Source organism: Geospiza fortis, unplaced genomic scaffold (genome assembly GCF_000277835.1).
Source record: "Geospiza fortis unplaced genomic scaffold, GeoFor_1.0 scaffold590, whole genome shotgun sequence".
Lineage (NCBI taxonomy): Eukaryota > Metazoa > Chordata > Aves > Passeriformes > Thraupidae > Geospiza > Geospiza fortis.
Window position 1 is genome coordinate 2,248,350 of NW_005054402.1, and position 24,974 is coordinate 2,273,323.

At 41.5% G+C, this 24,974-nt stretch overlaps 1 protein-coding gene across 7 annotated transcripts in view; it reads left to right on the forward strand.

Annotated features, from left to right (window-relative positions):
• The first annotated feature begins 694 nt into the window (after nucleotides 1–694).
• Nucleotides 695–24,974, forward strand: part of MICAL2 (microtubule associated monooxygenase, calponin and LIM domain containing 2) — a 55,381-nt gene continuing 31,101 nt past the window's right edge. For all 7 annotated transcript variants that reach the window (XM_031061188.1, XM_031061185.1, XM_031061189.1 and 4 more), the window contains exons 1-5: nucleotides 695–1,046; nucleotides 20,367–20,574; nucleotides 21,198–21,314; nucleotides 22,265–22,366; nucleotides 24,171–24,326. In XM_031061188.1, coding sequence (XP_030917048.1) covers nucleotides 783–1,046; nucleotides 20,367–20,574; nucleotides 21,198–21,314; nucleotides 22,265–22,366; nucleotides 24,171–24,326 — 847 coding nt within the window. In that variant the 5' untranslated portion in view covers nucleotides 695–782. The remainder of the gene's footprint in view (nucleotides 1,047–20,366; nucleotides 20,575–21,197; nucleotides 21,315–22,264; nucleotides 22,367–24,170; nucleotides 24,327–24,974) is intronic.

Here is a 24,974-nt window from a genome sequence, read left to right on the forward strand (position 1 = left end):
TATTGTATCCATTGTTACAGCAGTCCAGGGTCATGGGGGACAGAGCTGTGCCTACAGCTGTCAGCTCCAGCTGCACCCTTAGTTTAGGTTACAATGCATTCTATACTTTTCTTTGCTGAGCATCTTAATACAGTAGAACCAATCTATACCTTAACTTTTATCTATAGTCTATCATAACTACTATAATTACCATATTCATGTTACTGTTCTCCAATCACTAAAAGTTAGTACATTACAGTTTAAGCTAGAAGATGCTTTTCAGTTTTCTTGCAGTGGGAAATTCTGAGGCCCTTTTTCTACTGCAGCATTTGCTGCCTTGTGTGCCTGTGCTATCTTTCTGCTTGGTAACAACATCTTCTTGTTTGAGGTGGGTTTATCCTTTGCTCTAAGCTGTAAAAACCCCTTCTAACTAACACACCCTTTGCCTCCTTGGTTAGCCAGTAAGAGTGGCTCAGCAATTCTTTTCTTCTATATCAAAACTTGCTTTCATCTCTATTCTTTCATCAGACTCTACATTTAAAAATCTTTCTGCTAAGCATACATACCTGTGAGACTTTCTTGTCAAACTTTCATCCTTCCCAACAGGCTAGTCACTGTATGCTGGGATTTTATGTTCATATTGTACGTGCAGTTTGTGGATTTAATTTTATCATGCGGAACTTGCTTGGATATGACCTGTGTTTGTCTTTTCTAGGAATAACATGCATGGAAGTACTTGCAATTGTTGATCACCTGTACCCCAGCACGAGAGCTCCAGCTTAATCATTCTCTGCTCTCAGAACATGGAGGAAAATGATGATGAAAAATACAATCAAGCTGGCCAGATATTTGAAAACTTTGTACAAGCATCAACATGCAAAGGCACCATTCAGGCCTTCAATATTCTCACTCGCCAACTTGACTTAGATCCTTTGGACAACAGAAACTTTTACACCAAACTGAAATCAAGAGTGACCACATGGAAGGCCAAAGCTTTGTGGAACAAGCTTGATAAGAGAGCAAGTCACAAAGAGTATAAACGTGGGAAGTCTTGTATGAACACTAAGGTAAGTAGAATTCAGTTTTGGATTTCATAACTTGGGAATTTTTAAACTCGTTTTTCTGCAGTAGCAAGGTTTCTACCATCACATACAGTGTGTCTGTTCAGTAACCCTTCCTTTAATATGCTGAAACTGGTTATCGACTGTTTTGGACAAATTTTAAAGTGTTTTTCTTCTGAAAGTTCTGTGGAAACTCACAATATATGAGTGAGCCTTAAATCATCCCGTTTTACAGTCTGTCTCAGACTTTGTCATTTTTATACCTCATCACCAAATAGGTGTAAGATGCAAACTTCTGAAGAAATAGGCTGCATTCATTACAGACTCTCAAGAACTACTTGCTTTATTAAACATGGGTTTGCAAGGTACAAACTAACATATTCAGGCTCCTCAGCTTGGTGCATGCTGTGAGAGACCAGGGCTGGCCAAGTGTGTTTCAGCAGCAGTTCCTAAGCTGCTCTCTGAAGGTGCTGCTTGGAGGTCTGGGGATCTGTCTCTGTCATCTGGCATTGGCTCCAGTTGCTGTACAACAGCAGAAGACAGTCTTGCTCTATTTGTGGATTGAAGGCCTTCCCTGGTAGTGTTTTTTTCACAAGCAGAATATGAGTAATTGCTCTGTGGTGGTTACTGAGGGAGATGGTCTGCTTGGTTGTGGAGAGGACAGGAAATTATCTTTTCACAGATCATGCACTACATGTTTTGGTAGAGTGCACCGATGAGCACTCTAAATCTTGCTGACGTAAATCTTGCTAACAAAACTGTACAAAATACTCCTGCCAGTTGTTTCATCTCGCTGTCACAGAATATTTCTACTAGCTTTGTCCCAAGAGCAATTCATTCATTTACTGCCAAGTGATGGCTAAATGTTGCCCCAAGAAGGGTAACTTTTAAGAAACTACTTGACTATATAGAGGTAGAACAGAGAGGGGCATACTGGGGTATAACTAGACACCAAAATGTGAAGGGTTTTTTAATTAAAACTATCACTGAAGTGTTCTTTCATTGACTCAGTAGATAGGTAGTGTTGAAAGTCTCTTCCTTCTGGTTTGCATCATTGACTGAAACGTCTCAAAAGCGTGAGAAGAACACCAAGTTATCTTCAGTACATAGAGAGTCCTCTGGTTTTACTCACTTTTCATAAGCTCTCAATGATTATTAATGTTTTTTAAGGTCATAAGGGTCCTTAATATAGTTTTATATAGTAAAGGAGTGTCATCACAGCTATTTAGACTGTGTTCCTGGCAGGCTCTGGTTTTCTCCTCTCCTTTTTCCCTTTATTTCCCTTTTTGACCTGTGCTTCCTTCCTCCCTTTTTGTTCTTTGGAAAAGTCCTTGAACATACGTCATGAAGCATCTTTGTGATGAAAACAGACAGGAAAGGGAAGGAATGAGAAAGTGTCTGATGATTAACAAATTTTAGGAAATATTCCACATGCACCTCACCATACACATACAGCCCCAGGTCCAAATTTCTGTGTTGGTAAGTTTGGGGAAGTGTTTGCAACACAAAAAAGCAGTTTTAAGACCCATCTGAAATGTAAAAGCTAAGTCTTCTCTTAAGTGGTGACCTTACAAAGCCAAGGCTTTGTTCTGCAAACTTCCTAAGCAAAGTGATTAATATTTATTTTGTGAGAAGATTTTGTGGAAATGGGTTGGTGCATAAAATATATAGGCTGTGTAATGCTTTACAAGGTTGCCAAGGAGGAAGCTAATCAACACCTTCCACAGTGTTGAAAGTAAGGTATTACTGCCCCTTGAGATGAAGGGTTTATTTTTAGTGGCATGGTGTAAGTATTTGCAGAAATTAATGGACATTTCTATGATGTACATACGACCAATGTGCAAATGGCTGTAGAATGTCTGCATGTCAAGGGTGTGGGTACAGATATTCTGTGAAATACTTGGAGATGTTCACCATGAGCCTGGCCCGTGCCCAGACCTGCACTTCGGCGTGTCATTGCTGATTTAACGAGAGAAACATGAATCTTCAAATTGCTGGCAATGAGAGCAGCAGCCACAGTCAGCGGGCTCGGTGGGGATATCTACCAAACATTCCTGGGGTGTGAATCACAGGCTGCTGCAGAGCCTATCTGTGCCTGGCCCTGCAGGAGGGGAGGCTGCTGTGCTGGGAGAGGAGCATGGACCCTGACTGTGGTGGTGGGCTCCGACAGCCCCACTCACAGATAAGGGTTTCTCAGAAATGCTGACAGCCCAGCCAGTGCAGAGAGGTTAGGCTGCAGCATGCACAGCACCCTTACCTCCAGTGCAGCTGGTGATTTTAGCTTTGGGTCTTACTCTGTGCTGTTTGCAGTGGTGGAACAGGAGCTCACAGCTGCGTGCTGGCAGCCATGCCCAGTGCTCACCTCCATGGGCTGCTCAAGGCTGGGACTGCTTGAGGCACATCTGCCCAAAGTAAAAACCCTGCTTTAACAAGTAGGATCACAACTTGAGCAATGAGCTAAGTGGATTTTTGTAGTTGCAGCTCTGTAAACAGAGCCAAGGTTGCTAGTAGGCATCACTTTAAAAAAAAATACATGACTTCAAGGCTTTAAAAGAGGTTGTGGCCTTGAATGCTGGAGATGAGCCTGCAGCTCATGGTTCTTAGATATGGCTTTGCAATCTTCCCAATCTTTGGAGGAGACAGAGAAGATACATTTGGGTTCTAAATGACTCATAGGAGGTTTGTTGGTGTTTGTTTTTTTCTTGTTGTTGTTGTTTTTGGGGTTTTTTTTGTTTGGTTGGTTGGTTTTGGGGGTTTTTTTGGATTTTTTTGTGTTTTTTGTTTGTTTGTTTGTTTGTTTGGGTTTTTTTTGGTTTTGGTTTTTTTTAAACAAAATGAAAATCTGCTGCCTCATCCCAAAACTGCTGGGTTTTGGGGTTTTTTTGCATGGTGTTTAAGAGCTGAATGCTGTACTTGTTGATTTTTGTGCTTGTAAACTCTTCAGCCACACTTTGAGTTACTCATTGCAATATACACAAGTTTTATACATACAGAACGTTCCACTCCAGCTAAATAACAATAATCCTGTGTCTTAACTGTTCTTGAAGAACATTGCCAAATATGGCTTTCAAAGTTTCTACGATGGTACAGTTTTAAGCTGGATGAATAAAGCTGGTTGAGCAATTTTCAAGAAGTTCAAACCCACTGCTATTTCAGAGTTTTCTTATTGGGAGCATTATTTTCCCTGAATTCTTTGTAGGAAAAAAAGCAAAACAACCTGCCCCAAAATAAAGCCAGAGTGCTGTAGAAAGACATGAACAGAACTGGGGCAGACATCAACTTTCTGAAACTATAGGAGTCTGCCTGTATGAGTGTTAAATCTTAACAAAACATAAACTTCCTTCAGTCTTGAACTTCGAAGTTGGGAATGAGTCCTGTTCAAAATTTGTTTCTGGAGCTGGCACCTGCCTAGTTCACCAGCATTAGAGAGAAACAAAAGTTTGTACTAACCAGACAAAACTGTAGATATCACACTGTGATTTTTTGCAAATATGTGCAGAAAAAGCACAATATTTTTATGCTGACAAAATTTTTCTCTGGTTTTCATCTTCTACTAATTAATGCAGGGGAGCATGGCTGGACTCTGACGTGATTATTTGTTTCTTTGGGGGATGAAGCTGGACAATCAAAGAACATTAAAGGTTTAATGCATGTTGTTTCCTATGTTAGCAGTTTGACTATCAGTCTGAATTTTTGAACATGCAAAACATCATGCAATAATGAACAAGAATATATCCAGCTAGTGTTAGTATATTCATTAGCCTTTTCAAGACATCTGTGAATGTTGCCTCTCTGTATGGAGCAGATTCATTACTTGCACTTGATTTACATTTACTTTCAGTTTACCTGTGTAAATGATAGGAATATGTGCACGCACATATAAATGAGGCTCCCACTGATGTTTGAGATAGGTATGAATATGTATCAGGGGGTAGCACCTGGCTCATGCTGTGCACCTGAAATTCAGGCTCTCCCATGCTTCAGGGGAGCAGAAATTTCTGCACATGGAAACATCCCAGGCTTACTCTGAGAGGGAGTGTAGGTTCTCTGAAGCATGCAAATGTGGTGTTGCCTTCCCCTTCAAAGGTGCATGCTGTTTTTGCAAAATACATGCTTATACTTGTGAACTAAGAAAACTTTACTTGAAGTGCTACTGTGTAATTATCAGCTGCCTTGGTAGATGTCAGGACCCAGGACATCACTCTGGCTGTCCTGAGCAGCCAAGACCCCTGCCAGGGGTCTCAGAGACCCTGGCACAGAGCCCAAAATGCCTGTGGTTTTATTGTTTGCTCCAAGATCTTCCACCCTAGGTATTTCCACGGTGCAATCTCCTGAATTTTTGAAACACTGATTTCCAGTCCTGCTTTTCGCACCTCTGCAGTCACACGGTCACGAGCTTGCAGCTGCTGTTGTGTTGGTCCCTTTGCAGAGGCTCCTCCCTGTTGACGCGTGGGATGGAGAATGCAAGTTGAGGAGCATCATCTGGATGGAGTGGGATGCTGAGGAAACAGTCCTTGAGATCAATGATCACAAGTGGCCAATCTCTGGGAATCATTGAGAGCAAAGGAAGTCCCTGTTGAAGTGGTCCCATGTCCTTGATGACTTTGTTGATCTTCCTGAGGTCATGCAGCCGTCTCCATGAGCCTGAAGTTTTCTTCTGAATGACGAACACTGGAGAATTCCATGGACATGATCTCCAGAGGGAAAGTCCTGCAGATCAAACACCGGCTGGGTTTCAGTGGCTGATGGCTGGTGACGTGGCTGCTTGCCAACTGTCCACCTGGGTGCCCTCTTGGAGCCCAGCCAGGGAATGCCAAGCGTTGGGATCTCTCGCTGGTCACAGTGACCCTGAGATGGGTTAGAAAGTCTCTTTTCCCAGCCTGGCGCTTGAAGAAGGAGTCAGAGCTCTTCATTTCTCAGTATCAAGGTTGTTTATTGTTTCTTATCTATAAAATTCTTTCTCCTGTCCTGCCGAGGTCAGCTCAGCAAGACAGCCCAAGGCACTCTGCCTCCCCCGGGGCGGTGTTATGTCTTTATACTAAAAACTACATATACAATGTTTACAGTTACTTCCCAATACCTATCACCTATGTTAGACAGTGAACTTCTACTCTAAACCAATCTGAAAGTGCCAACATCACAGCAGAAGATGGAGGATGGAAGCCAAGAAGAAGAAGGAGAAAGGCTGGGCATGCCCAGATTCCTCCACCTTGCCCCCTGAACCCCCATTCTAAAAACCCCAAAATCTACTTTTTCACCTTGTGATAAATTCACTATCATTCTACTTAATTTGTTATGGCTTTCAGATCTTGATCTAAGGTTGGTAACTTGCTTCACGGGTCATTATCAAACCCACAGGCATCTTGGGCTCTGTGCCAGGGTCTCTGAGCCCCCTGGCAGGGGTCTTGGCTGCTCAGGACAGCCAGAGGCATGTCCTGAGTCCTGACAGGTAGACTCTGGCATTTCTCTCTGGATGTTTGAGTTTTGGGACAAAACTCCAGTGGAGGAGGGACAAATTCCTGGGTGCAGCTTTGGTCTTCTGAGCATTGTCTGTATTTTGGACCCTACCTTGGGCACAGTTCCTGGGTGGGAGACTTGTACGGTCTGAGCTGCTGTTTTGAGGCTGAACAATATTAGCATAAAGCAAGGAAATAAAATCAGCTAAGAAGTTTGAAAGCTGTGCATTTAAAACCATACATATGTGCATTTGTAGGTATACGTGTATATGGAATTGTATAAAACACTAAAAAGCAAATTCAATGATCTTGAATTCAATAATAGAATCATTTAGGTTGGAAAAGGCCTCTAAGATTGAGTCCAGCTGGTTAGTCCAGCACCACTGTGTTCACCACTAAACGTGGCCCTTAGATGCCTCTCTTTTACTCATTCCTGAACTCAGCCTTTCAAATATTGTTTTACAATAGATGAGGTTTCCTTCCAAAAACTACTGTTGGGAGACTTACTGCAAGAGAATGACTCTAAAATTGTTTTTGACCATGTTTCCAGGACTTACATAAGGATGAAGTGGCTCTTTTTGGTACTGTCATGTGCTGTCAGTGTGACCAGGACCCGGTGGCATCTGTGTCCCTGCTGCAGAGAGGGCTCCATGGTGGTGCTTTATCCAGCACAGCAGTACAGAGAGCCTGTGGTTTCAGGGGAGCTGGGCCAGGGTGTGAGTCAGCAGAGGAGGAGCCCTGGGTCACAGCTGGGGTTGGAGGTTTTCTGACTGAACCTGAGCCATGTCTCCCTGTTCGAACCACACTGGTGTACCTATGAGCAATAAAATGGGGGATGGCCTTTATCTGCAAACCCCTTCCACTCCTTTTCACATTGTCTCCATTTCTAAAGACTGCCAAATTAGTACCTTGGGAGTTACCAAACCTACTTTACTGGTGCTGTCCTTCCTAGAGAGCTGAGAAAGGGAAAGGAGCTCCTGGTGTGTCTGGGTGCTGCCCTGTTCCGTAGCCGTAGGGTGATCGGCAGGATGAGCACAGGGTGCCAGGTCTCTCTGCTTCTTGTTGGGTACAAAGGGCCTTCCTTCCAGTCCTCAGTTGTTCACAAACATCCCATTCTGCAGCCTTGCCCCTCGTGGTAAATCAGGTGGGTTGGGGTTCCACATGTCTTCCTCTGTCCTGCTAAACAAATACTTGTCTCTTAATGAAGCAAATCATCCAGCGTGTATGAACCTGCAGGTAATGTGGCCAAATTTCCTCCCCATGTGCTGGCATTTGTTGATCCTTCAGAGGTTCAGCAGAGGGGATTTTCAGTCAGGTTTCTGCAGTGCTCTACATACTGGTACAGAAGCCAGTGAGTTTGAGTGTTCAACTGACCTGACTGATTCCATCCCTCAAGACAAACATTTGGTTTTTAATTGAGTAATTGAATTGTAAGATGAAAGAAGGCAAAGCCAGTTATGGTCCAACAGAAAAAATATCCATATTATAATGAAAATTGTAACCTCTTTAATCTTATAAAGAGTAAATATCCATCCCTTTTGCCAGATTTACTATTTACTTCAAAATAATTATTGGGATAGGGAGATTTCCAGACCTGATAATCAGGGTTTATAATGAACACACCAAACTTGTTGCAGATATACTAGATAGTGTTGCTAGCTTGCTTATTTTAATAAAAAAGCATTCCTGTGAAGTCCACAAAACTTGAACTAGTCAGCCAGAAGATGATTGCCAAGTTAGGAAGCTGAGTGAATGAAAGGTTGTGGCTTTTTACAAAGAGGCATTCAGCTGCTTTGTATGTGTGTGTATTTTCTTTTAAAAAAACAAACAAACAGTGCTTGGATAGTAGAATCCAGAAGCTGTCGAGGTTTTTGGGAATATTGAAGGCCACGTGTTCTACTGACATTTTAAGTGGCGCCTAAGTGTGTTTGGTATACTTGAAACACAAGCTGCTGATCTTGATATTGGTGCTTCTTTGCTTTTGCCTTTTAGGACAGGGATTCTAAAGCCTTGCTCCAGATTTCCATTGCAGAATTATTTTCAAGGATTTTAATAAGCAACTTCTATTTCAAAGCTCTAGAAAACATGAGGACGAATGAGGATGAGTGGCAGGGAAGGTTTGCTTGAGATGAGTGGAGAAGCAGTAAATCACCTATGAACATGCAGTGAAACCACAGTTGTTGAACACTGCATTCACATTCATTTCTCCAGGGATTTTTAGAGAGGGGATAGGGAGAAGCTGGGGTGATGACAGGACACACAGCAGACAGTTTTTTGAAAGCAAAACAAAGTATTTGACTCTTTGTGATGTGTTTTAAACTGGGATTGGGCCAAATTACATCAGCAAAAGCAAATGTTTGGCATGTGATTTGGTAATGAAATCACTTTATTTTCATTATCCTGGAGACACTTCCACAAACACACAGTTTTTTCAGCTTTATCAGTTATGAAAAGCAATGAAGCCTGGCCAAAGCAGAGCAATCAGACAGGCTAGATAAGACATTTTAGCCATGTGGAATTTAAATTTTTTTTGGCTTGGAAGGTAACAGTAGCTTTACATCTGTATTTTAGCAGAACTGTGTCGTTTCTCTGTCCCTCATTTAATGGCTTTGCAAGTAATCGAGAGAAGGAAACTGTCCCACCCTGACCTGATTTCCTAGATATTTTATGAAGATTCCCACAGGGAGTGACACACAGTTACTTTCACACAAACCAGCACTATTGTCACCACAAGTGGCTTAATGAGGTCTGAATGAAACAAAAGGTTACCACGGGGTGTATTCCCATGGCCCTGGCTCTGTAGGGCTTTGGGGTTTGGTTCTTTGAAGTGGCTGGGCTGTGTCCATCCACCAGGAAGGCTGGTGTGGGGGGCAAGGGGAGCTCCAGGGCAGGATGCTTTGCTGGGTCAGGTCTTTCTCCTGCCTTCCAAGAGACCCATGTGGCTGTCATGGGGTTGGTGCCAAAGGTGGTCGTTAGGGGTTTGTTATTAGCTACGCTTCCAGCTTCGCTCTGGTAATGTTTGTGTACTGATAAGTGAGGAAATACATAACTTTTGCTACCAAGAAGTGATTAAACACTTGGCTGCTAAACCCCAGATTTCAGACAATAAGGCAATTTCCTGTCTCCTGCAGCTGAGGTCCTTCCCGAGGTTCCCATGTCTGCCCTGAGAACAGGGGGTTTGGGGATGTGGTTGCTCTCTTTCTGCTGACAAACAAAATTCTGCATTATCTGCTGCTTAGGCCTCAGTGCAGATAGCTTTGAATATTCTTTTCATAGTATGCAAAATATCACAGTTCTGAGATGCTATACAAGAAGAGAAAATGTAAAATATTTTAGTAGAAGATTATTTTCATAAGCAAATTTCTATTTGTGTTTTCTCTCTAAAAAGCCATGATATTGATGGCATTCATGGTGAAAAAAGAAGTTTAGCTGGTGTCTGTTGAAAAGAAAAAGTAGAAATTCCCTTTTAATGCCCTTGGTTTAATTTGCTTTGTTTTCTCTGCTACACTGTTTAAAGAGGGGTTATTTTTGTCAGATGGTTCTTGAAATTTCCACATTCCCTCACAAGTTTGCACTTAGATAATTTGTTTCTACTAGCAACCAGGTTTCTGCAAACTGTTTGCATCTCGGGTCTCTGGGATATTTGTGTCTTAACCTGGCATCAACAGGGTAAAATTGCTAGAAGCTACTTGGAGATTATGAACTTTCCCATAGAGGAGTGTAATACTCTGAGAAAATTGGGAATATGCTGCAGAAAATTATCTGGTGCTTATGAGGACCCACACATCCAGCCACCTCCTTAGTGCAGATGAAACCCCAGCTAGAATAGATAAACTGGAGCAAGTCCAGAGCAGAGCAGGAGGAATGATAAGAGCTCTGCAGAATGTGACCAGCAGAAGAGGCTTCAATACCTTCACCTAATCAGTGCTAGGGAAGGACCAAGGGGAGCGCCATGGGATTGTTTGGAGTGCCAAGCCACACAGAGCTGCTGTGACATTTCTCCTTCTGCCTCTTGTCATCTTGCTGATGCTGATAGATCAAGTTCTGATTAGCTTTTCAAAGTTTGCCTTTTGCCCGGGATGTTTGCTGCTCCTGAAGAGCAGCTCGTGTTTTTCCAAGGGCACACTATTTCTAATTGACAAACCAGCCAAGAGACACTGCCTGCCTTGTCTTGCACCACTCTCTGGATTTGTTCATCTGACTGAGATGCTGTCTGAGCAGAAACCATGTGCTTCTGCCACGCTGGGAGTTAGCCTTGTGCAGCTTCCTTCTCCTGCCCCTTTGAAAGGTTTATGAGAGCAGCTCTGAAAGGATCTATGTAACAGCAAGTGCTCCTTCCTCCTGGTCCTGTCCTGCCTGCACTCTGCCTGCCATCCTTGCAGGATTTACAGTTCAGATAAAACAACTGCTCCGGGGTAAATTGCAGCTCAGATTAGAAGACATGGCAGGAGATGGCAGTGAGCTTCCTGCCAAGGACTACACACCCAGAGCAGTAATAACAAGTTATGCAGATCAGCAAGCGCCCGGTGGAAGGCAAAGACATTTCTCTCAGGTTTCTTCTCCCTGCCTTTTCTCTTACTTGTGCTTTAGCAACATAGGAAACAGTGGGATAGGGTAGGAAGCCATTCCTGGCTGGTGGGGCTGCTGCCATGGTTCTGCATGCCCTGCCTGCCTGGAGGCACCTGGGCTAGGAAGTTCACTGCCTGGCAGCCCAGATACAGCCTTGATAGTGGCAGAACAAGCATGGCTGGTGCTCTTGAGGCTGGTGCCTCCATCTGCATCTCACCCAGCCTGGAATGTGAAAACAGACTCATTAATACGTGTAAATAAACACTGGTGTATGTTTATCTCCTTTCTGTTGTGTCGGATGTTGGTGCAGAAGGGAGTATTGCACCTTGTGATGCGCAATTTGCTGCCAAAGTTTGTTTCCAGCTCTCTGCCCCTCTTTTTGAAGCATGCTTCTTTTTATATTTTTTCACCATTTTGTATTTATTTTTTGAGACTCTTTTGCTTAGTAATAAGGGTTATATACTACCCTTGTTTTCAGCCAAAAAAGGTTTTGGAAATAAGAACTAGAAGTGCTGAAATTTAACTTTCACTGTGTGATATGCCAGCAGCTTGGTTTGTGGGTTCTGTGAGTGCTGTTAACTTTCTCCGCTATCAGAAGCCTTTTTAAAACTGTGCTAAAGTTAAATATTTTTAATTCTGGTTGTTTGAACAATTCAAGTCCATCTTGCTTGCTGGCACTTTTGGATGTTGTCTTACTAAGAAGTGCTGGTTAGTAATTCCTAGTGTTCTCAAATTGTAAGAAAAAGTGTCAAAAGTAAAGGCATTGTCTATCTATGGTAAACTGGTTTGTGCAAGTGACCAGGTAAACTAGAAAAAAAATCAGATTATCACTCTTTTTGGACCTGTATTTAGATTTACTAGTTAAAGATCTGTGAATGTCAGCAGTAGAAATGCAGTGGCTTTGAAGGCTGCGTGATGAGCTGGGAAAAAAAAGGACTCCAAGAGCCCAGAACTGTTGCCTTCTGGTATTGTATTGCACTTTGAGCTCATCCATAGCTGATGTACCCTGCTGTACAGTCATTCTGCTTAGGAGAGTTAGGAATGATGGTATTAAATGATTAAGATCTTAAAATTTTATTTATTTTTAAAGATGTGGATTCTGACTCAGATTTGATGTCTATATCTATATGAGCTCATTTACTCAGGACTGGCTTCCAAAAGCCATGTCTTAAATGGGTGTTGGTTAACAATTCACTTAACAGAAAAGTTAATTTTAGAATGTATTTTAAAATATTCTGTGAGATACCCTCAAAGTAAGTTAACGCCCCACTTAGTTGAAAAAGCCAATTTCCAAGTGGAAGCTCAGCTCGTTTATTAGGTTGTTGTGATGTTTGGTTAAAAGTTCCAGGTTTCTCTGTAGATGGGCCAGACTGGAGCAGCAGGGGTGTATTTTTAAAGCATGTTACCAGGCTCTTGCTGAAATCAAGCTATGCTTGTTGACCAACCTGCCTGCATGCTTTAGATGCCATAGAGCATGAGAAATCCTTCCCTCCTTTGCTGGCTGCCCAGCAAAGCCCCTGCCCCTGGAAACCATGGAGGGGGATTAACCATTTTCTCTCTGTCACTGCTCACAAAGCTCCCCAGACTCATGGCTTGGTCTCTGCTATGCTCAGAGGTGAGGCTCTTGATGCCTTTATCTCTCTCCATCAGTTTTTATTTCTGGATGAATTCTTTGTTTTGTAGTTTTGTTTTTTTTTTTTTTTTTGCTAAGTTTTTAGTGTAGCCTCAGAGCACTATCTCAGTGTGACAGGCCAGGTACTTACATGCTGCCAGCCATGTTCATGGCTGGGATAGTCAGGCAACATTCTTTCTGCAAGGTTTATCTTGTTTTCGTTTTGATTGTTTAAGCAGCTGGCCAAAAAAAGAAAAGAAAGCAATCTCTTCTGGATTTTGGGTGTGGGCTTGTTCTTTTTTTCTTCCCTGTGTTTTGATTACAATGAAAGGCGGGTAAGAAAACAGCAAACACACTTAATTCCAAAGGATGTTGGAGGGCTTATTTTGTGCTTTTTTTGAGGAGATTTTTGGATTAAAGCGCTTGCCAGGTTTCTGGTGGATATGTTTACTGAAGTGAGTGTAACATTTTTTTGTTAGTAATGTCTAGGATTTCTGGATAACTGTAACTGGTGCAGGGCAACGGAAAGTTTCCAGGCATGCTTGCTGTATTATGACTGTCAGTTGCAATTTTTTCAAGAAGTATTTTTGCATATTCTTCTAAAAGATCTGAGATCAAGTCACCAGATTTAAATAAAACAAATGCCACCTGATTTCTTCAGAAAAGCTCCAAAGTCCTGGCAGCTCTGATGCATCATGGAAGGCACTCTTGACTTTCTAACACCATGAGTGCACACAGCCCCTCTTTAATGTGTGGCATAGCAGAATATGAGTTACAGACGTTGTTCATGCCATTGTTTTAATTTCAAACTATGGAAAGAGCTTTTTTTTTTTTAATACACAGGTCTAATATTAGTACATATATCCATGTGACAGAGAGGATGGATGGACAAGTGTGTCCAAATACCTCCAGGAAAAATGAAGGCACGTACTTTTTTCCGTGCTGAAGCTTATCTTCCAAAAAAGAGAAAAAAATCCCAGTAAAGATGAGCCAGATGAATGCAATAAATGTACTAATGTTTCACTTCTGGCATTTTGACTCAATAAAACAGGAGGGCAGTAAAGATAGATCCTCTGATCCCTGGATTGTGCTGCGTCCAGCTGCGAGTGCAGCAGCTGCTGGGCACGGGGCTGGGAAAGAGCTGTGGCCAAAGTCACCCTGGGTTGGATGGCCTCAGATCCATGGTACACTCTTAGAGGGGAAAATAAAATAAAGCTGTGGCTCCATTTATGCCAATCACTGATCTGGGAGAGGACAAAACTGCACATTTCTGAGGTACTCAGCTGGGACTACAAAGGGTAAGATACTGGAGGGGTTTAAAGCAGAAGTGGACTCCTAGTGAGGCATTGAATTCATGCATCAACGCAAAGTTTTGTTGCAATTAGGGGTGCGTGAGCCTTGCTGTTCCCAGGTACCTCTGAACTTCCCCAGCAGTGGTATTTATGTGGTGTTCACTCTCCAAAAATGCCTGTTCAGCAAGATCCAACTAGTCTTAATAGTATTTTAAGGTAGATTTTTAGACCTATCTGTAGTGTGTTTAAGAAGTGTCCACTTAACCCTTTGGAGAGTTAGGATTTCTCATTAAAATACATCTGAGTGAATATTATTTTTGTCAAATGACATATTTTTTAACCTTGCTAATTCTATAAGGAGCTCATAAAACAGCACAACAGAGAAAAAAAACACTTTTAAAGATTACATAATCTTTGTAGTCAAGTTTAATTACTCCTAGGCCTTCTCTCCCCCTTTCTTGGGGGAGAAGATGGAAGAATTGATTTTTATTAAAAATAAAGCTTCAGCCTGTGACATTTTTAATGTTGTCTGAAGTGGCATATAGATTTTCATTTTTCAGTGTCTTCCATGATGATGTTTCAAGCTTTAAATTGATTGTTCGGTGGGTTCAGGGTGCATTTGGCTGCAGTGTTGTATCTGGTGGCTGTCAGTGGATTTATGTGCTAAAATCTGGGGCTGCAAATGGGAGATGAACTGTAAGTCAGTAACTCAGGAATGTCCCGCTGAGCAGTCCTATTTTTGCCAGAAGCATTTTCATATCTAATAAAGGGGATGGCCTGGAAAGCATCGTGGTGGAGAAAGCTCCTGGTGGCCTCTGCCTTAGCCGCTTATGCAGCTGTTTTTGTCTGGAGCCTTTCCAGGGGAACGGGCGCCGCTGTTCCAGAAAATGTGTTGTTTCGTGCCTGTCGCGTGTTGCAGCACATTAAGCCCCATCACCAATAAGCATTTGTCCAAATCCATGTAGGATGTGTCCCTCTGGAATCAGCCAAATTAGTCCTTGGTGCACCCCTGTCACTCTGGGTGTTGCACAAAGGCCTGGGCTGGTGTGAGAGTTATCTTCTCTCATGGTGCCAGACCTGCTGACTATGGAAATGAATGTTTGCCATGGAAGAGCAAAGCACTGTCTGTAAGAGCCAAAATGAGGGATGCGGGACTCCAGGGGCTCCCCAAAATGCAGTTTATTCCATCCAAGAGGTTACAGCAGTCCGGGGTCACGGGTGGCAGAGCCTGTGCCTACAGCTGTGAGCTCCAGCTGCACCCTTGGTTTTGGTTACAATGCATTCTATATTTTTCTTTGCTGAGCATCTTAATACAGTAGAACCAATCTATACCTTAACTATTATCTATAGCCTATCATAACTACTATAATTACCATATTCATGTCACTATTCTCCAATCACTAAAAGTCAGTACATTACGGTTCAAGGTAGAAGATGCTTCTCAGTTTTCTTGCAGTGGAAAATTCTGAGACCTTTTTTCTACTGCAACATTTGCTGCCTTGTGTGCCTGTGCTATCTTTCTGCTTGGTAAAAACATCTTGTTTGAGGTGGGTTTATCCTTTCTAAGTCATAAAAACCCCTTCTAACTAACAAACAGACCCTTTGCCTCCTTGGTTAGCCAGTAAGACTGGCTGAGCAATTATTTTCTTCTATATCAAAACTTGCTTTCATCTCTATTCTTTCATCAGACTCTACATTTAAAAATCTTTCTGCTAAACATACGTATCTGTGAGACTTTCTTGTCAAACTTTCATCCTTCCCAACAACTGTCCCTCTGTGTCCTACAGGCAGAGCCTCCTGTCACTGGGTGGGGAGGCCCACAGCTGCTGAGGACGCCTGTGGTTGTGAGGATCAGGGGGCTTTGAGTCTTGTGGGGAAAGCCACCCCTTTCTGCTCCTTTCTGGGAGCATGATCCATGCCTGTAGTTCAACTTCCATCTGATGGTTTGGCTAAAGGCAGTTCAGTAACTTGGGCAGATGGGTTTTGCTGTTTTTTCACCATTTCCACTGGAGAGTAGCAGTGATGCTTCTGGCTTGGCATGCCATTAGACAACGAAGGGTGTGCCTGTGTCTGTCCAGCTGTTGTGGAGCTGGAGGCTAAAAATAATCCCCTTTTTTCCACCTCCAAAACAGCTGAAAGGCAGAAATGAGGAAATCTTGGATTCCTGGAGTTATTGAAGCTTCTGTCTTCATCCCAAGGACATACGGGGAGTGGATCATCATTTAACACCCCCTTATTTTCCAAGATGAATTTAATACTTGGGTACCTTGGGCAGGAGAGGAGTGAGGGGTTTAGAGTGGGATGACAGCAGTGGGATAATGCCCTGGGCCACAACAGGATTTGTCTGCTCTTAGCTATGCCAAGAGATGCTGTTTGTTGCATCTCCCACCCCCATGCTACTACCAACTGGTAGATTCCTTGAGCATCTAAATGCTGAGAGCTAATGTTTTTTTTAATTTTTCAAGGTCAATGAATAGATTCAGCCTTTCAGTTATAGTGGATGAGATTTTTGTGACTAGGTTATTGTGGAGTGTTATTTTGAGGTAAGGTTTTTTTCTAGTTTTTGTTGGTGTTGTGGTGATTTTTTGTTTGTTGGTTTGGGTTTTTTTTGGTTTGTTGTTTGTTTGTTTGGGTGTTTTTTGTTAAACACAACGGTGGTGTTCAGCTGTTTAACTGCATATGGTTTTTCCACAAGGGGATGCAGGTGCCTGGATTCACAGGCTGCTGATTTAATAGCAGGGGAAAGGAGGGATTGCAAGAGGCCTCTATTGTATCCCTCTCCCTTCCCTCCTATTTTGAGTCATATATTTGTACATTGTCTACAGGAGATCATATCAGAATCCTGTGCCTGGCACAGAAGACATTCTGCTATTGGAGGGGTGACTTGTTCTGCCATTTAGCTCAGCACTGGGAATATTTCCTGGAGATTTTCAAGGCACTGCTATTCCTAAACATAGAGAGAGAAAGCAGCATCTTTTAGAGTCAGACTGACCCTTGAGTGGAATCAAGCTTACCACATGCTGTGTGTATTTATATTAGTAAATATAAGTGAAAATTTCTGATACATTTAAATTGCACAAGAAAGAAATCAGTGAAGTTCTGTTCCATTTCTGTCTGAAGATAAATAATGCATTGTGTACTGCGCTTGGTTGTAGTGTGGGACAAGATTTATACAGAAACAATCATCTTTTAGGGAAGAGTACAATACTTTTTAACAGTATCATAGAAACAGACTATTTACTCAGCAACTTGGATAAACAACTTTTATAAAATATGCATGGGCTTATTAGTGTTTTATTGTGAAGTGCAAAAATGTCCATGCTTTACTTATTAAGTATGAATTTAAACTGAAATAGTCCTAAGTTAGTCACTAGGCAATTATTATTTGCCTGGAAACTTACATTAGTTTCATTCAGTGGGAATTTTGTAACCCATATTCTTTCTGTAATTTTGCCTTAACATAGGTGCTGTTCTTGGGAAATATGTTAAATTCAATGAAGCTTCTCTTTTGACAGAAAATATTCATGCACATCTGCAGGGAGAAGATCAGCCATTTGCACTAGGAGGTTTTCACCAAGAAAAATGTCTTCTCTCAGTATTATTATCTCAGTAGTAAAACAAGATGTAACATCCAACATGTTACTGATTCTTCAGGCAGGTCACAGAAGTCTGGTCATGATCTTATTCTTTCATAAGCTGCCCTATGAAACTAAACAAGACTTTCTCCCTTCGTTTCCAGCTTGAACAAGAAATATGCAAAAGCTCTTTGTTCTTTTCAGCAACTGTTACTTGGGATAATTTGTGGGAGATGCTTTGAAAAGTCAAGTTGTCCTTTAGCTTTGTGGGGGATGATCTGGCACTGTTAAAAGGCAGTTGATGTGTTAATGGTGATGGGGATGTCAAGAAGCCCTTGGCATTTGTTCGTTCAGGATTGATTGTTTGAGACTCCCAGTGTGATGCCAGCTGTCATGATTTGTGTTACATTGCAAGAAATTAGTTCCAAAAGCGGGCCCTGACGAGCCAGGAGACTGGGATAACAGGAGGGGAAAATAGGATGCCATTCCAAGTTCCTTCTAGTCTGGCTGCAGGAAGGTTTCTTCTGGGAGTCTGTTGGCAAGCAGACCGCCAGGGAGTGGCATGGGCCCTTCCCTTGCTTAATAAAGTTAGGAACACAAATGTAGTAGGAATTACTCTTGCAAGGATTTTGTACTGGTTTTGACCCCAGAAGTTTCAAAATTAGATGAGGAAGTGCCAAGAGTAAATTCTACACCAGCAGGAAGCGTCCTCAATAAATCTTAGAACAAATAGCTCTGAGATGTAGATAAATGTGTTTCTGGAGGTAACCACGGGTGGTGGCAAACATACAACCATTTTTCATGGTGTCTCTATGCAATTATGAAGATACTTTGTCAATGTGATAGGAGGAGGGAAGAGGGCAGAATCCTCCTTAAAATGCTAACATAGTGTGTTGCAAAGCACCAGGAGGAATGAAGGGTTTTCTGTGCGGGTTTTGTTACTTGGCAGGGTCTGCTATGACTAAATCTCCAAAGACTGCTGTTTCTTTTTATTTTTTATTTTCTTTAAAGTTGCATTTATTTATGTATAATACAGCTTGTAAGTGAAAAAAACCGGCCTCACCTTATCAGACCATGTATGGGCTTGCTTTGTAGAATGTTTCTGACTGCCTGCTCAACATGACTGGAAGCTGTGAAGGCTCAGTTGAGTCACTCACTTGTCAGAGCTCAGAGTTCCCATGCTAATCACAAGAAGCATGTGCAAAAAGTCTGACCCAGATCCAGCAGTGATGCTCTTCAGCTAGGCTATGTGTGCCCTCTATTATTCTTCCTTTATATTGTTACATCTGTTGATTTTTTTTTTTTTTTAATATTCATCATGCAGTGAGGAGTGTTCTTCTGAAATTGTGAATTAAATGTTCTTTTAAAAGGAACAAAGCCAAGTGGCTAAGGCAACAGCCTAACTTTAATATCTCTGGTTAACAAAACACTTGCCTAAAGGGAAGCCAAAGCACCTCACAGGAGTTTTTCTTTCAATGGGAATTTATTAGAATTATTTATTAAATTGAAAAAAGACATTTTTGCACTTCTGTGATTTGGGTTGGACAGAAGTCAGCACCAGATACTTTTTGCTCAAGTTGTTAGATCTGAAAACAAATGATGACCAAACCAAAATAAATAAATGACTCTACTTTCTGCAATTGCAATGTAATGGGAACCAGACTGGAATCCAGCGAGCCTGCAGACAGAGCCCGTGCTTGCTTTGAAACTGCAGTCAGTGCCTGCCTCTGTGTGTGGGACACACAGCAGCGTGTCTGGCCTCTGACACAAAGGTCTTGGACTGGCAGCATGGCCCAGCTTGGCTGTGCTGCAGCTCTCCCATCCTCCCAGACCCACCTTAGCTGTCCCAGCTCCAGCCACGGCACAGCTGGAACTCACAGCAGGGATTTTGTGATATCTGGGGGGATTTGGAGGAGTGGAAGGGGTTCGTAGGAGATACGGAACAACAGCATTGTCCAGCTATAAGATTGTTTCTAATCAGTTTTTAGTAATCAGTCAAGGAAATGTAAGCACTAGATATGCTTGGGGTTTAATTAGTTTGCTTTCTGGAAATCCTTTCCTTGTTGGTCTGTGAGAAATTACAGCTGTCAACTAAAATTTGGGCAGGAATCCTCTGTAATTGTTTTGGAAGAGATTCTTCCAAGGGTGCCCAAACGTAGACTTAAGCTTCTGAATTGTGATTTTCCTGAAAGTGAGGATGTTTAGCACTGGGTGAAGTGGAATAGGACACGATGAGTTCCCCAGCCCTGGCAGAGGAGGGCAAGTCTGCTGAGTGCCCTTGGCATGTCCTCCTTACATCAGTAGGTGAGCCAGGCTGTTACATCCACCCTCACTTGAAAAAGAGTAGCTAATAGTGTAAGGCTACTGGCTTATCGTAGGTTTGTTCAACAAATCTAGTAAATGTACACCCATTTCCTCTTTAAAATAAAAAAAGCCTACACTAAGACCACTTATTTCCTCTCCCCTCCCTTTTACACAACTGTAATGCTGTTGAGAAACAGCTGCAAGCACTTGAGAAACGTTAAATGAGGGTTAGAAATGTGCAAGCAGATGCTCAAAAATGTTCTGCTTTTTGCTCTTGTTTTTTCTCTTACTTCTCTTCATCAGATGCTTTTGTGTCTGCATTAAGCACAGTTTATCCTCTTTTTTACATAGGCTGAACGCCACATGCAAGAAAAATTCCATTGATTTAAGTAAATTACTTGTTTGTGCTCTCAGTAGTGCAAGTCCAGTTGTATTTCAAGTCATACCAACAGAGTAAGTTGGGAACTGTGTGGAAGTAATACAAAACCCTGTGTCACACCCCTCCTTTTCTCTGCCAGTGTTTAATTATTGGAGGTGGCCCCTGTGGCCTGCGGACTGCCATAGAACTTGCCTTCCTGGGAGCCAAGGTTGTCGTTGTGGAGAAGCGGGACACTTTCTCCAGGAACAATGTGCTGCATCTCTGGCCCTTTACCATCCACGACCTTCGGGGACTGGGAGCAAAGAAATTTTATGGCAAGTTCTGTGCAGGATCTATTGATCACATCAGTAAGTATCTGAGGGCATGGGCACTGTTTGGATAAGGGGTTACCCGGATCAAAAGATTAGTGGAGACATTCTTGGTTTGGCGGAAAGTTCATCTGCATTAACCATGTGCCAGTGCATGTGTGCACATAGGGAGGAAGAAAAATGGTCTTGTTTAAGCAAGGTGGAAATAGAACAAGTTACAGTCTTATGGAGCAGATTTTCTTGTTAGTCAGGTATGGTTAAACAACACGTTTTGATTATGAGGTATGAAGAATATTGGTATTTATTCCAGTATGTTGAAGGTAGACACAAATAAGAGTGGACTATTTTCAGGGAAATATGCTGTAAAATTTTGTATTCTAGAATACGCTGGTTAGCAGATCTTTTAAATATCAAGAGGCAAACCTCTACAAAATCATTCTAAGAAACTCAAATGAGTTTTGCCAACAAGATTGTGCTGTAAGAGGAAAAGGAGGTGGAAGAGAACAACATCCTTTGGTGGTTGCTGTGTTTGCATTCATTACAGTATAGGAAATAGAAATGCTACACACTTGTGTTAACAATGAATTTCAGTTCTCTAGCAGGCTGGTGGCAGCTGGAGTTGCTTACTTATCAAACTCATCTTTGTCACTTGCTCTCCACAGGTATTCGACAGCTTCAACTCATCCTCTTCAAAGTTGCACTTATCCTTGGAGTGGAAATTCACGTGAACCTGGAATTCGTGAAAGTCCTGGAGCCTCCTGAAGATCAAGAAAACCAAAGTATTATTTATCATAATACATTCTATTCACAGCAACTTCTTTTTTTGCCAGGTGTTACATGAAGTTGTACAAGGCAGTCAAACACTGTTTACAGAAATAAAGAGTTTTTTGCCTTTCTCACTCAGGCAGCCTTGTTCTGTGCAGTTACAGGTGTGATAAGTATCAGTGTGACTGATAAATCTTAAAACACAACCCAGGCTGAGAAGCTCTGGTTTTGCACTATGCCTTCTGGCATGTGTTTGAGGCTTTGTAGGGAGTCTGGTGTGGCTTCTCAGGATCTTGATAATATAAATATTGAGGATGGATGAAGTGCCCAGGACCTTGTTTTTGCATTCACATTTGATATAACTCCCACTGGCACACACAGTCTTATCAGCATTCTTATGCAAGATTTTTAAACAATAGAAAAAGATTTCTAGTTCTCTAATTTTTATTAAATATTAGTTTTTTGGATGTAGTATCACTAAAATATTTTAAAATTTTTAATTAAACCTCTGTGGTATCTCTTCAAAGGGTCACATAGTGACAGCAGAACAAGTATATTAGTTGAAGTAAAGTATATATAATTTTAAAACATGGACAGTACAAACACTTTCACATAATCAGCTTTGTAAAAAGAATGAATTTAGCTTTGTGAATATGCTTCCATTTAATTTCTATGTAGAAGACAAAAGCACTGATGATGGAATGCTATTTTTGCTCTTTTAGTAGCCAGTTCTTCCTTGCAGTAACCACATGTATGTACTACCCTGTAAGGTGACTGGGGGGTTATTTCTGTGAGAATCAAGTGCTTGAGCTTCTTCTCGTGATGTGGCTCTGAGGAAGCTACTGCATTGGGTGATCCAGACAATGAGAAATGCTCCCTTTATCTCAGTGCCCTTTCCTCAGACTCTGAAATCACTTCTCTGTTGTAATACTGAAGAATTAATAAATATTATCTGTGTTTTCAGAGATGGGTTGGAGAGCTGAGTTTCTCCCCATGGATCACCCTTTGTCAGAGTATGAATTTGATGTTATCATTGGTGCAGATGGCCGCAGGAACACATTGGAAGGTGGGTGAATGTGTGTTTTTAGCCTTGCTACTGGTCTGTAGGGTACCTTGAAAGATCTGAAAGTCAGAGCAAAGAAAGAAACAAAGCAGCAGGTTACTTTTCAATCTACAGAAGTCTGTGAAAGCTGTTATTTTATGTGGTACCTTTTGGTTTTGTTGTTAAGTCATAGCTCAAAGTAAAAGACATTTAATGTCATTACTGCTTCTGAGCTCTGTGTATTTGCACTGCCTACAGAGTGCATTGTGGTGCCATTGGGCTTGCTTCAAGGTTAAGTAATTATATGATGATTTAACTTGAAGGAAGCTGACAAGATATAGGTCAGGAATGGCATAGTCTTTGCTGTTGTGCTGTGAATTTGCCCTGTGTGCTTGAACTCATGACCAAAAGGTGACTGCCAGGTATTTAATGAAGGCAACAGAGGCTTTGCTTCTTTGTAAATGAGTCTGAACTTCAAAAGCAACTCCTTTAGAAACAATAGCAAAAGGTAATAAATAGCTCTAAGGTTTGTGGGAGTAGAGGGTGTAAATGTTTCTTGAACTTGAGTCGCTGCTGAAAATTCAGACCACCTTAGCTGTGTTTCTTAGAGAGACACTGGCTAAGCTGCTCCTGCATCACAGGAGCAAACCTTTTACTTAATTATGTATTTCCCTTTTAACTCTAATTATATCCAAGCTAGTTTCCATTCTCTAAGTACACTTTTTCCTTTTTTTTTAATTGGCTTCATAGTTTGACTGCGTATTCTTTTATCTGCCAACTACAATGTGCTTACAGTTAATTCCTTATAATGCTGTACTGGAAATGTCCCTACACTGTTGTCTGGCTGCTCCCCATAAAACACTGTTTAAATAGTCAGGTACCATCAAAACCTAATTATTCTTACCTCACCTGCAGACTCTATCAAGAGGTTAGTGTTTATCATCATACCAGCATCTAGGGGAGTGATTGGTGCACTGAAGATATGTACAGAAGCTGGTGTTGTCTTATCAGATCTATCCCAATGAAATAATGAGAGCTTATCAAGAAGCACAGAGACAAAAATCCATAACCAATTTATTTCTTGCTATAAAATAACATATTCATATGATGTCATCTGCAGTGGACCAAAAATACACTAAGGATCCTCTGTCCTACTTCATAATTTAGTTACAGATGGAAAAACTTCAATGTGTGATTGCAAGATTGTGGCTCAGGGGGCTTTTTATCAGTGAAAAGTGAAAGCAAAGATGGAGCAAGGAGCTTCTCAGTTGGTCTCATCTTGGTAATATAACAGTTAACCCAGTGAATATTTTTCAATTCCAAATACCTGTGGAAAATCTCATTAGCTAGTAGTGTGTAGGTTTCTATTTTTCACATCATTCTCTGCTGCTTTTTTGACTGCTGATCTCTTGCATATTTTTTTCAGGAGCTGTTTACTACCTATATAAGAGATACCTAACTTGCCATTTAGCATGTTAAAAATGTCCTCCTCCACTGAAATTGACCTGTTATACTCCCAGACATGTAAAAAAATTTTTTCCACGTTTTTCTTTAGTCATAGTTTTTCCTGAAGTTCTTCCCTTAGTTCCCCACCCAACCATTTTTCAATGAGACTTTATCTTGAATGCAGTGCAGCTCTAGTTTTGCAGCTGAAAATGGGGAGAAAAGACTCTTTACATTCAAAGGAATTTTGGAGCCACGGTGGAATCTACTGATGGCATGTTGTTTGATGAAGTGTAGGAAAGACATTGAGCTGCCTTGAGCTGACCCTCCTTGAAAGTCCAGTCTGAAATTTGCAGTGGTTTTAATTCCTGTCTTTGCTCCGCAGGCTTCAGGAGGAAGGAATTTCGTGGAAAGCTGGCTATAGCAATCACTGCCAATTTTATAAACAGAAATACAACTGCAGAAGCCAAGGTAGAAGAAATCAGTGGGGTTGCTTTCATCTTCAATCAGAAGTTCTTCCAGGATCTGAAGGAGGAAACGGGTGAGTGCATCCTCATTTTTTCCACTACCAAATACAAGAGGCAGCAGGGGAACTCTATGTGCCAGGCCACCCTCTTGTTACTGGTAACATCAGTTTTGAATAATCTGTGTAAAAAATTTCCAAGTGATAAAATATTGTTGATGTCAGAAGCTTGCAGATGGAGGTGTCCATTTATGGTACAGTGGGATAATTTTTTAGCTTGGGTGCTGCCACATCATGGCTTGTTTTAGTGTTTAAATTTTTCTCAACTGCAAAAATGTCTGCTATGTTGAACAAATTTGGAAGAGCATTTTCAGGGCCCAGAGATTTTCCCTTAAGACATGATTTATTTTGTTTCTATCTGTTCACATGCTGAACAGCTTAAACCCTTTGAAAAAGTCTCTGCCCTTCTTGGAGGAGTTCATTCTTGCTTTTTGATGTGTGGAGCTGATAAACTGAGAAGACCTAGAATCTGCCATAAATACTAAAAATAAAAACTGTGAAAAACATCTTAATGGAAAGGAGTTTCAGGATAGTTGCATTCACTGTCAGTACAATCAACTCTATTCTTGATTTACAGCTGATTTTTAAAAAAATTACTATTGTAATTGAAACCAAACCCCCTGGTTAGACCCAATGCCAGAGCCCTAGCAACCTGAAAAACACTTT